Raw genomic sequence first — 12238 nt, forward strand, 5'->3', positions numbered from 1 at the left:
CCCGCCCACCAGCCTGAAAGCCCCTCTGTGGGGGTCAGGGGGTGTCGGGGGCAGGAGAGGGCAAGAGCCTGAAGGGAGCAGGGCCGCGGGCAGGACTCATTCCCTCCTTAATTAAAAACATTAGACTTCAGCCAGGTTGCCCTCTACAGAGCTGTGCCCTGTGGAAGGGTCAGGGAGCTCTGCAGATGGCCCAGCACTGGGGGGCTGCCTGGGTGTGGCACACAGGAGTCAAAAGTCCCATCTACGCCCCACCCAGGTCCAGCCAAATGACCCCTCTGGCCTCAGTTTCCTGGTGAGGAACAGGAAGGGCTGGACTGAAAAGCTCCCTTCCAGCCCGGACACGGTATGACCCCACAAGGGCCATTGTGAGGTCTGCCACCAGCTCCCACGTCCTCTCGCTCCTGAACCAACTAGGCCCAACAATTCCAAACGCTCAGCATGGCTGGAGGGGCCTGGCCAGCGGTGGACAGGGACAGCCAGCCCGCCTGAGACCCAGGCTCTGGCCCACATTCCTTGTGGCCAAAAATGCAGCTGCCGGTGGTGCCTCCAGAGATGGCTCCAGCAGCCTGCACCTGCGGGCAAAGCTGAATCACTCCACCCAGCAACCCCGACCCAGAGCTGGAGAGAGCCAGCCGGGGCCTTGGGCACCCTGGCTTTGCCACCAACTGAGGTACGAGTCACTTTCGGGCCTCTGCTTCCTCATCCCACAAACCGGGTCTTTATGATAACGAACTTTTAAAAAATAACATCAATTTCCTTTTTCCTGACTATAAAAGCAATTTTGGCACAAGGCAGAAAATTTGCAAAACACAGAAAAATAAAGTGGAAAAAAAATCTATGAACCCACAACCCAGATAACCACCATCCATATTTTGACAAACTGTCCTTCCACTCTTTCTACTGATGTGTGTCTATTCAAGTACACTTCTAACAGAGGTCCCATCAGTGACACTGTGTTGTGTTCTTCTCCATGTAGTATCATGTGGCTAAGATCCCTCCTACGCATTCTCGGACTCATTCTCTAAATTGCTTTATAGTCCTAAAGTTCTGACTCCAGATCAGTCATTCTCAGCTCCAGTTGTTCATCAGAATCATTTTGGGAGCTGGTTAAAAAGTACATCGCTGGTCCCTACCTCTTGGTGATTCTGGGTGGGGGGACCACAGGGGCCTAGGCACCCCAGGGTGTTTCTGAGGGGCGGCCAAGTGTGGACCTCTGCCCTCCAGTGGGTTCACAAGCCTCTCCCCAACCAGCCCCTCCTGAGAATCCTACAACAAACCATCCCAGAGGCAGGGACCTTGGAGCTGCCAGCTCGGCAGCCCAGCCCAACCCCCACCTTCCCGGGAGTCACCCAAGGACAATGTCCAGCCTCACACGCCACCACTCAGCTCCCAGGGCAATCACAAACCGAAGTACATGTAGAAGTCAGCCACAACCTGGGTGCTGCTGAGGACAAAGGCCCATGTGATGACGGAGAGGGCCAGTTCCAAGGTCCCAAAACCTGCCCAAGGCCTACACTGTGGTCACCTTCTAAAGAGAAGGCCCTGAAGCCAGGGCCTGGGAAAACCACAATGAAACCGGTTTAACGCACCTGCTACAGGAAACACGCAGGAGAGAGAAGCAGGCGCAGGGCCCAGGTCCCCAGCCAGCCTCCACACAAATGTCCCCTCTCTGGGTCACAGCTTCCAGCCCTGGGGCAGCGGTCACTCTCCTCTCAGCTAGACAGTCGCCCTCCTGAGGGCAGGGACTAAGCTCGCTAATCGCTGTCCCCCTCTCCACCAGCACCCTGCCTGGCATGTAGCAGAATTCTAAAAAGGGTTTGTTGTGTTGAATCTGTAACAGCCAACGTTTGTTGAGTGCTTCCCATAACAAGCTCATTCAATCCTCATAACCACCTGAAAACAGTGATTTACTCTCGTCCCCATTCTACAGATGGGACACCGAGGCACAGAGAGGCTAATGAGTCATCCAACATTGCAGCATGGGCAGGATTTGAGGGTGAAGATGGATTTGAGCCCACTGGCTAAACCACCACACCACTCTGCCTGGTCCTCTGCAAACTAGACTCTAATAGCACAGAGCCCCCGCTACAAGCACCATCTTGCCCAAGCCCCACAGCCACCCTGCCAGGCTACACTGTCACTCCTGCTGTGTAAACATGGTCACCGCACTGGACAGCAGCAAGGCCGAGCTGGAACAGAGGTGGCCCCCACCAGACCCCAAGCTCAGGCCCCCTGGCTGTTCTCGTCCGCCACTGACAGGAAGACTGAGATTGCTGTCATACCCAGGCAGGGGTAAGCGTTAGGGGGAGGTGAGAAGGCCATGGCAGGTGGCACGGGCAGGGGCCAGGAAGCAGGTCTCAGCAGCAGGGAATGGTGACAGATGCGAGTGGGGCTGGGAGGACCTGAGTCTACCTTCCAGCACCTGAGCCACAGCAGCCTGGTCTAGACCTCCAATATAAAGCACCCAGCCCAGGGCCTGCACATAGTAGGTGCTCAATAAAAGGAAATGGCTATGAAACATAACAAGGATAATAAGCTCGGTCAGAGGAGGTGCCTGTGAGTGAAGGGGGAACAGCTGGAAGGGCCAGGACTTGGGTCAGAAACAAAGAATGCAAGGAGGGGGCTGTGGGCGGGGGCAGCTGGCTCCCGGGCAGCTGTGTGCAGGAGCCTGCTTTCATCATTTACATATTAGGGGAGATGTAAATATTTGAGTGGGGGCCCCCCCAGCCAGGCCTCCCAGTGGCTGCAACCAGAGTTCCCCCCTTACCAGTGTCCCCAGCATGCCCCCCACCCCCACCCCCAGCTGCCCTAAGACTCTGTGTTTCCCGGGCCAGGAGCTGGGGGACAGGGAGGAGAGGAGACTTTGCCTCCCCCTTCTTCGCTGCACTGGGCCTGCAAAGGTGCGAAAGTGTGACCTCCTCCCCCACCCCACCCCAAGGGGCCCCAGAGGCCAAGGGTTTCTTTTGTAGTTGAGAAAAAAGGCAGAGCTGCCCTTGCTGAGGTTTGCCTGTGGAGGCCCAGGGTTTAAACCTCACCACTAGGAACCTGCAGCCTGTTCCATCCTAACTAAATTAACAAACCCGACTCCACAAGCCCCTCCCAGCTCTCCTGCCTGCCCCGCCTCCCACCTCCCCACCCCCGCTCAAGGGAAGGATGCTGTGCCTGGATACCTCCTGCGCACAGAAGGGCCCCCCAGTGTACCCCGGCTTGGCTGGGCAGCCTGAGATGGTGTCCCCCCACCCCCATGAGAAGTCTCCTCTTCCTGCTGCCACACGTTTGCATGAACACCCCTCTCCCCCACCTCCCACTGCAGTGCCGTGGCACCTGCGCCAGGTATGGGCACACAGGGTCTTCTGCACTACCTACCAGTCCACAGAAATAGCAAGACAGGCTGGCCAGCATTATTCGCCTGGAAATTCTGCCTGGCAACCTCCTACCCAGGTCTCTGGTTAGGTGCCATTCCTTCAGGACGCCTTCCTGGACCTACCCTCTCCTGGGCTCATACCTGGTCCCCTAGTGCCTAGAATAGAGACGGTATGTAGCTGGCACCCACAGATGGCTGCTGAATAAACAAATGAATGAGCTGACTGCCCCTCCCATTCCCAGCAATCCTTCTGGCTCACCAGGGTATTTAGCAGGAACAGCTTCCTTGTGTGGACACCAAAGACTGTCCCTCCACAGTGCAGTCCAGACATGGGGGATTCCAGCACTCCATTTTGAACTAAAGGAAAAAATCAAAACCCAGCCTATTTACAGAGCACTCTATTCCCTGACCTTTAATGGGGTACAGGAGGCAGGGGACAGCAGAGAACCTCCAGGCCTGGTCTGCGGCCAGAAAAACTTATACACTTTCAGTGTAGATAGTATCAGTCTCTAGGGGACACAGGTCAGGGGCCTGGCCTACCCCTCACAGGGAAACTGCCCACCCACGTGGAAATTTAGCTGGGATGGAGCCTGCTCAGAGCCGGCTTCCTGCACCAGGGTAGGGGGTGAGGGGTGTGCAGTGGGTACAGAACAAGACCCTGCCTAGAGAGCATGGAAACCCACCAGACTGCTGGCCACTGACAGTCAGAACCAGAAATATCTCCATCTTCCAGGTCCCTGCCTGGGGAGGGGAGAGGTGAGGTGGCCTCATCTAGGCCAGCTTCCCTATGCCCGGGACTGCTCTCTCTTCCTGCCAAAAAGAAAGGTAAGACCAGTCCATCCATTGGACTTGGAGGCAAGGGGCAGGGAGGTGGTAGCTGTCTGTGGCCCAGGTGGCTCCCTTCCTCCCTCCCAAAGGATCCCTCAGCTGCAGCCCCCCACAAGGAGGTGCCTGAGACCCCCAGGCCTTGCCCCAGGAGATAGCTGCCTGCAAAGTCCCACACCATTAGCCAGGACTCCTCCAAGGGCCAGGGAAGCCCTTCACGCTGCTGGCTGGAGGCTGGGGGGTAGGAAACCAGGCACAGAGTCTGCCAAGGGCTCCAGACAGTTCCAACCCCTCGGAGGAGAAGCAGCTTATGGAAGGGGAGAGGGACAAGCCGGCTCCCAGGAATTCCCCTTTCAGAGTCAAAATAAGACCTGGGCTGCACAAGACACCCCACTCCCTACCATCACCCTTCCCCGACCCCGCAAGACCCAACCTGAGCCCCTGGGGTACCCTCCCCTACAGAAGCCAATGTGGGGGTAACTGCCCCCACTCTGTACCCGGGGAGCAAGCCCCACCCAGTCAGTCCTGCCGAGGCGGTGGCCAGATTTTAGTGGAGGGGTTGTGCAAGGGGGGTGGTGGGAGGGCACCCCCCCCTCAGGCTGGGGGCGACTCTCCCAGGGAGGCTGCTCCAAGGGTCTGCAAGGTCTCACCGCCCACATCTAAGGCACAGGCTCCCGACCCTGGGGACAGAGGAAGCCCTAAGCTGTGTGGGGCGGGAACTATGCATTTAAGGCCAGCCTCCTTGATTTTGCGGATTTTGGGCAAATGATGGCTTCTCCAGGGGAGGCTACAAGGGGAAATTCAGGAATTTCAGGGAAAGAGGGTCAACAGGGAAAACCACAAAAACACAAGAAACAAAGGAGCAGAGTGGAGTTTCATTCCCACTTTCCTGGCCTCCCAGGACAATCCCCAGAGAGCCGGCTGGGGGCTGGGGGCGTCTGGAGACGAAGCCTGGAGAGTCCACATGAGCCCCAGCCCTTAAAGGAGCACCGGGGTTGGCATGGGGGGGCTCAGTGTTTATATTCCCAGCTGAATCCGAGGTCATTCTCTTGTCCCTCTGTCTATATTTCTGGGCATTGGCAGCACTTTAGAAAAATAACAACAAAATTGAAGTTTCTAGAACGTCTCCTGGTCCAGTCTCTGTCCAGACCAAACTAAACAGCCTGAGCCCAGAAATGCCCCTCAGGCGCCTGGGATGTCTAGAGGCACTGCTGGTCTGTTTGGCCTGAGGGTTCCAGAGAGTTCTGGACTGTTTGGTCTCATAAGCAACTCAAAGAGGCTCCAAATTTGGGAAAAACCAAGAAGGTTTTGGAAAGAAAGCCACTGCTTGACCATTTTTTCCTCAGTGGCTTTGTCAAGAGAAAGCACAGGAACTCGTTTCCTGGCTGGGTTTCTGGGATAAATTAAAAAAAGAAATCGCCTGGGGCTGGCGGTGGTCGCCCGGGCGCCCCTTACCCCACCCATCCCACCACACTACACACATCGCCACATCAAGGGTCCACTGCATGCAGTCCTGTTCCAGCCCACAGGACAGTGAGCAAAGACACAACCCTGCTCTCCGGGGTCTCGGAGCCCAGCAGAGAGCATCTGGGTGTGTCCTGGCAGGAAGGTGGGACCTTGCCTTGAGTTTTGGGGCCAACAAAGATCCCTGAGCCTGGTCCCAGGTCTTCCCTACTGGCCCCATGCTCCTGGCTTATCCCAGGGAGGTAGCAGTGTGGGAGGGAGGGGCACTCAGCCAGCAGACAAAGGGAAGGGACGATGACAGTGACAGCCAGGCAGAAACCTGGGGACCAAGCCTCATCTGTAAATGTGACACCCCCAACCCTGGGCACGCAAGAAATGGGAAGTGGGGAGCTGGCCAGCTAGCTCAGTTGGTTAGTGCAGTGCTGGTAACACAAAGGTCCAGGGTTCAATCCCTGTACCAGCCAGATGCCAAAAATAAAGCAATGGGAGGTGGAGAGAGGAGGAGGGCACCCCAGTTCTGCTCTCCTGGCACCAGCATATCAGGGCACTGCTTCTCCCGAGGGGCAGGCTGAGGCCATGAGTCACCAGGCTGAGAAGTCCCTGGCTCGTGCAGGGCGAGCGCACAATCTGCACGTTTGTGTTTCCCATGGTGACGCCTCCACCATGAGTGGCCACCACACGGCCACTCTCCACCGGCTGGACAGCTTCACCCACACGTAGCCAGAGCAAGCGCCCACTACGTGTGGGCACTGTTTGGCTGCCCCTGCCGCCAACCCCAGGGGACTCACAAGGTCTGCTTGACAAGGATGCTCACACCAGCACGCATCCCTCTCGGACACAGACTCCTTGCGACCACTGTCTTTCAGGGGAAGGCTGGCCAGCTACCAGACCCCACTGCTGTCTTCAAGTCCAGTTGCCCAGCACATGCCCATGTCGCTGTCAGCACTTGACCCTGGAGACAGGCATGTGGTCCACCCATCTGTGATGCTCTGGGGTGGGGGTTGGGGGGTGGCAGAAAAGACTGGGACAATCTCTCACAAGAAGAGCCCTGCAGACCCCATGACCCCAGCCTCCACTCTGACCAGGGAGAGAACCTTGACACCTCCAGACAGAATGTTAGCTAGATAGAAGGATGGGAGCTCCAACACCTTCGCCAAGAGCCTGGGTACCTGGTGGACTCAGAGGGACCCCAGATGGGCTTTGTGGGCTGATTCTGCAGTGCTTACCATAATTAGTGCCAACTACTCTGTCCAGCCTTGTCCCCACAGTAGGACCAGACAGGCCCTTGCCTGTGACCTTCTAGCACCTAGATCCAAACCTACCTGTCCTTTGCAAATACACCCCCAGCTCCAACATGAGCGGCAATGCCCACCACACTCCTATGAGGCAAGACCCATGCTCAGCGTTATTAGCTGTATCTTATGAAATCCCCCAACAACCCTCAGAAAGAGATGATTACAACCCCACTTAACAGAGGAGGAAACTGAGGTTCAGGGGCTAAGCTTCCAAATAGCAGAGAGAGATCGGCCAAAGCATTATAGCACCTAGCCTCTAAGCTGCCGTAGCCAACACTCCACCCAAAGCCCCTCTCCCTCTGGAAGTAAACTCTGCCCACTAGCCTCTTTCTAATCCCTCCAGGTCAGCCACATCCCCCAGAGAACATTTCCAGACCAATGTCACCCAGAGGGGGGTGTCCCAGCGCTCACCCCACCTGCCTCTTCCCAGACGTCTGGCCTTGGTAGCCCTGAACCCAGCTGCGAGGCCAGGACGTCGGGTTTGCTAGTCCTGTGCTCTGGATGCACAAAGTCAATGATGCCAGTGGCTGTGGGATCTGTAGGAGAGACCCAGCCGCTCTCAGCTGCAGAGCACACCCCACAACAGAATCCCCAACTCCACTCAGGTCTGGCTCAGTGGCCTCATCCCCACCGTCACTCCTGCCTCCTGCCACCTGCCACCAAGGTGCAAACTGCAGAGAGGTGAGGTTCACAGGAGGCCTCGTGTCTTGGCTGGAAAGCAGAGGCCCCCTGGCGTTAATTAGAGACAGGTCTGCACCCAGCACTCAGCAACAGGCCTTTTCCCCTGGGGAGGAAAGGGGCACCTGGATCCAGCCAGAGCCAGCGCCCGGGTCCCGGAGGGTCAGGGCTCTCAGACAAGCAGGCAGGTGCAAGTGGCCCCTTTCCACCCAGGAGTCCCTCCCCCGTCCCCTGGGCCAGCCCTCCTGCTTGAGGTGTGGAGTCTGCACCGTCTCCAGGAAATGCTCGGAGAGTCCTCCTCGGGAGACAGCGAAGGGCTCAGGGTGGGGGCAGACGTCACAGCTCTGGGATCAGAGCGCCTGGGTCCTAGGCCAGATTCTGTTTCAGCAAATGTCAAGGACTTTTAGGATTCTTTCACGGCGCGCAAATCTGGTTACAGCACACGTCGCTGACGAAAGTAGGCCAACAGCTGGCACTGGGACTGGCTTTTGTTACACAAAGACACGAGTTGTAATCGTGTTTGAGATAACAGACTTGGCCTGCATTCACAAAGAACATGCTGTCCCACTGCCCAGTGCCTCCGCCGACCTGAAGCAAGATGGAGGAAGGGGTCACCCCTCTTGTCACCCCAACTCGGGAGGTGGAGGGGAGGTGGCAGGTGCCATGGTCCGTTTGGGTCGCAAAGTGGGAAATCATGGAGAAGTGGGAAATAAGCCTCTCTAAAAATCACATCAGGACTGGCTGGTTAGCTCTGTTGGTTAGAGTATGGTGTTGTAACACCAAGGTCTGGGGTTCGAGTCCCCGTACCGGCCAGCGGCCAAAAATAAAAATCACATCAGAAAATCTCCTCGCCCCTACATGCGGGGGTCTCCACAGAACCCTGAGGCCATCCTTGAAGGGAGGGCAAAGGTGGGATGCAGGAAGCTCATCTCTATAGAGGACTCTGGCACCCTCTCAGTCCCAAGGGTGGGGGCACCCTGACCCCAACCAAAATACAAGACAGACTGAACCCCCATACGACCCCCAACCACCCCCACCTCCACTCCCAGGGACAGAGCTTAACCGTCTCACACTCAAGAACTGTGACTTCCTCAGTCCACAAGGGGAGTGGGGATGGGGGAGGTCATGGGAAGAGGGGACAGGTAGGGAAAAAAAGATGAAAAGAAAAGGTGCTCCCAGGATGTGGCACGTGCGCAGCATGTTCACTCCGAGCCCCCACTCCACACACAGGGAAGAGGGGACAGGTAGGGAAAAAAAGATGAAAAGAAAAGGTGCTCCCAGGATGTGGCACCTGCGCAGCATGTTCACTCCGAGCCCCCACTCCACACACGGCGCACACACCTATGGGCAGCTTTCTGTCTGCCCCGCAGGAGCCCCAGCTCTGGCCTGGGCACCCACTGCCCACCCCGCCCCACCCCAGGTCACTTCCCCTCTGCCCTGCAGGGCACACTGCTCTGGCCTAGATGCTTCCACTAGTTCCGAACCTTCCAGGAGGAATCCCTGCTGGAGGATTCCAGGGCAGCAGGCCTGCTGGGTTCTCAAAAATCACCCCCAGAGACCCCGTGGCTCAAAGCTCGCCAGCTTTGGGGGTATGCCCTGAAGCCTCTGCCCCTCAGCAACCAACATGTGCTTCATGGCGGACGTCACATCCACTGGCCTCAGGAACCATCGGGTCCCTCCAGAGGCTGCTGAGGAGCTGGAAGTTTCAACCTACCTTGCAGAAACCGAGACACCAGGTGGGCAGCACCATTGAAGACCCCTGGCCCGCTCCAGGGAAAGAGACCAGTGCTCCTCCGCTCCAGCTGCTTCCAGCGGGCCGGCCACACTCCCGATGGTCAGGCCTGGCCCCCTGATCTTCACAAACTGGCCTCTCCTTACACCCCAGCCCCCTAACAGGCCAGCCTCCTGCAGCCTCCCCCGCTGCTGCCTGCTGCCGGCTGCCCCTGGCCGGAACGCTGTCCTCCTTCCTCCCCCAACCGAATTCCTACTTTTGTTGAAGGTCCGCCTCCTCAATACCAACTTCTTCCCGGTTAGCCAGCGGTGACCTTTCTCTGCCCTGGTTCGGAAGCTGTCAACTCGCATCACCCCTGGTTGGGCAAGATCACACACTCTCCACCTCCTCCAATTGTCCCTTCCCCACGTCCGACGATCCGAGGCTGTCCGATCCGAGGCTGTCCGTCTCCCACACACACACCCTCCCCATCTACCAACTCCACTCCAAGCTCCTAGGGCCCCAGGGAGGGCCGCCTCTCCCTTCCCCAAGTCCTCGTGCACACGCACTTACACACGTGCACACTCGAGCACGCACACACACTCACTTCCACTTGGGCAGCCTGGGGGCTCTAAGGCCAGACTCCCCAGTCAAACTTTTCAGGGCACACAATGGAGAGACTGACGCACATAGGGAACCAGAAGATCCAAGAGTCTGCTCCCCAGGTCGGAGAAATCTTCCTCTGGAGTCAAAAGGCTGCCAACAGTTGCCCCAGGATGGTCTCAATGAGGCCATTGTCTTGGGCTAAATTACAGGGTCAAGAAGCTGGCTCAGGAGGCAGCCGCAGAGGCCACCGCATCTCCAGATGGGGGAACGTCGGGCTAAGGCTGGAGTTACACTCAGGGAGGGCACCCGAGGCAGGCGTTCTAACAGCCTCTGTGGTGCAAACTGTGACAGCTGTGAGACTGTCACACAAACCCCAAACCTCTGCCTTCCCCCCGCCACAGGCTCCCATGGAGACCCCTGCCTTGTTCCCCAGAAATCCCACCACCAGCGCAAGACTTTCAGGTCAGAGCATGGAAGCAGAGACCTCAACTCTCACAGGCCGTGAGGAGAGGGTACACAGAGCACAGGACCTGAACAGGGCAGCCACCTCTCTCCACCAGCACTTAATGGGAAAGGGATCACACTGGCTAGTTCTTGCCACCTGGACAGTTAGGAAGACGAAAGTCCTCTGGAGGAGCAGAGGTAGAGAAGAGTTGACAAGCAGCAGCTCAGGGAGGGCTCGGTTCACAGGGGCATGCAAAAGGCGAAACAGAACAAAGCAGACTGGGGAGACCCCAGGATGGGCATGCGCCCCAATGGTGTCCAGATGGTCGGGAGTACAAGTCCTCACAGCTCTGCAGACCCAGAGCTCCCTGGTTCAGGGACAGCATGGATGGAAAGTGCTAGAGTCTGAAAAGGGGCTCCCACCACTGACTTAACAAAGCAGACCTGACATCTCACACTTTGTACAGCCTGTGCCGGCCCTGGACCACCACCCCGTCCTGGTGAGGACAGTCCAGGCCTAGCCCAGAAGCACAGCTGCTGGCGCTCCACCTGGGGTTCAGCCGCAGCTGGGATCCCAGGGAGGCGCCCCCTGCAGATGAGGATGACCTCAGGTGGGCCATGTGGGCAGCTAGGCTCCGACCACACATTCCAGCCCTGGTTCTGGCCAGGGAGGCTGGAGGACCTCGGGCTGCTCACCTCCCAGCTTGGCCCGGCACCTGGATGTCTCTGTAACTCCTTTCAGCCCAGCCTCCCCCTCCTGGCCCACCAGAGGGCTCTGCCCAAGGCTGCCTGGGAGCCCCTCCGAGGGGCGGGGGCTCCAGGTCCCGGCAGAGGCAGGCCCGCCCCTCACAAACCCTGCCCCGAAGTGCTGGAGACTATTGTGTGAGCTTCCCTTTCGACTGCTTTATTTACTCTCCAGGACGCAGGACGCAGAGCACAGCACCGGCAGTCACGAGGACGCACGAAGGCGCACACACTCACACACACAGAGCCCGGGGACGCTGATGCCAGACCCACACGCGCAGGAAGAAGCCCCCCAAGTCTCCCCACACTCTGTAAACCCCGTAAGGGGGAAGACAGCCAAAATGCTTTCCTGCCGGCACGCTGGCCCCCTCTGACCCCCACGGCCCGCCTCTGGGAGGCGGATGAGGATGTCCCCAGGCCTGGAGGGGGGCCATGGGACGCCCCACTCCGGACGCCGCCGCGGCCTGGGCCGTGTCCGCTCGGGTGCGCCCGGCCCGCGCGCTGCGCCAACTTGGCGGCCCTCCCCAGCGGGGACTCGGTTCGTCCCTGGCCCGAAACTGGCGTGGGGGAGGGGAGGGCTGTCCACCGGGCGGGACGCGACCGCCCACTCGGTCCGAGGCGGGGAACTAACTCTCTTAAGCAGACGCCAGGCCCGAGGGGGCCCGAAAGCCGCCGGGGAGCGCCGCAGGGAGGGGACTGATGGATTTCCTAGAGTGGAACTGCGCGCCCCCGGGAAGTTCCGAGGAAGCCCCGCCAGCCCTCGAGGAGGTGGCTGTCGCTCGCAAACACAAACAACAACAAAAGGAAGGAAACCCGGGCGGCGGTGCGCAGGGCGAGCGCCGGGCCCCGTGAGGGTGCGCAGTCCCCGCGGGTCCCCCGAACGGGGTCCTCCACGGAGATGACGCGGGGCCAAGGGGCGCCCCCATCGGGGTGGGCCCCGCGCCAGGCCCGCGCTGAGGGTCCTCCCCAGCGCGCCCGCAGCGACCGGCCAGGCACCCACCTTCGAAGTCCGAAATGATCCCGTCCAGCTGCGCGTTGACCGCGGGGTCGGACATGGTGGCTCGTGGGCAGCGAGTGGCGCGGAGAGCGGCGGCGAGGAAGCGCCCC

General features: G+C 58.9%; 1 protein-coding gene across 2 annotated transcripts in view; it reads right to left on the minus strand.

Annotated features, from left to right (window-relative positions):
- Positions 1 to 12238, minus strand: part of SEPT9 (septin 9) — a 169641-nt gene that overhangs the window by 108519 nt on the left and 48884 nt on the right. The window contains exon 1 of one of the 2 annotated variants that reach the window (XM_008577238.1): positions 12132 to 12232. The exons of the other annotated variant lie outside the window; for it this stretch is intronic. Coding sequence (XP_008575460.1) covers positions 12132 to 12186 — 55 coding nt within the window. The 5' untranslated portion in view covers positions 12187 to 12232. Of the gene's footprint in view, positions 1 to 12131; positions 12233 to 12238 lie in introns of those variants that run through there. 2 annotated transcript variants of the gene reach the window in all.

Source organism: Galeopterus variegatus, unplaced genomic scaffold (assembly GCF_000696425.1).
Source record: "Galeopterus variegatus unplaced genomic scaffold, G_variegatus-3.0.2 Scaffold1466, whole genome shotgun sequence".
NCBI lineage: Eukaryota > Metazoa > Chordata > Mammalia > Dermoptera > Cynocephalidae > Galeopterus > Galeopterus variegatus.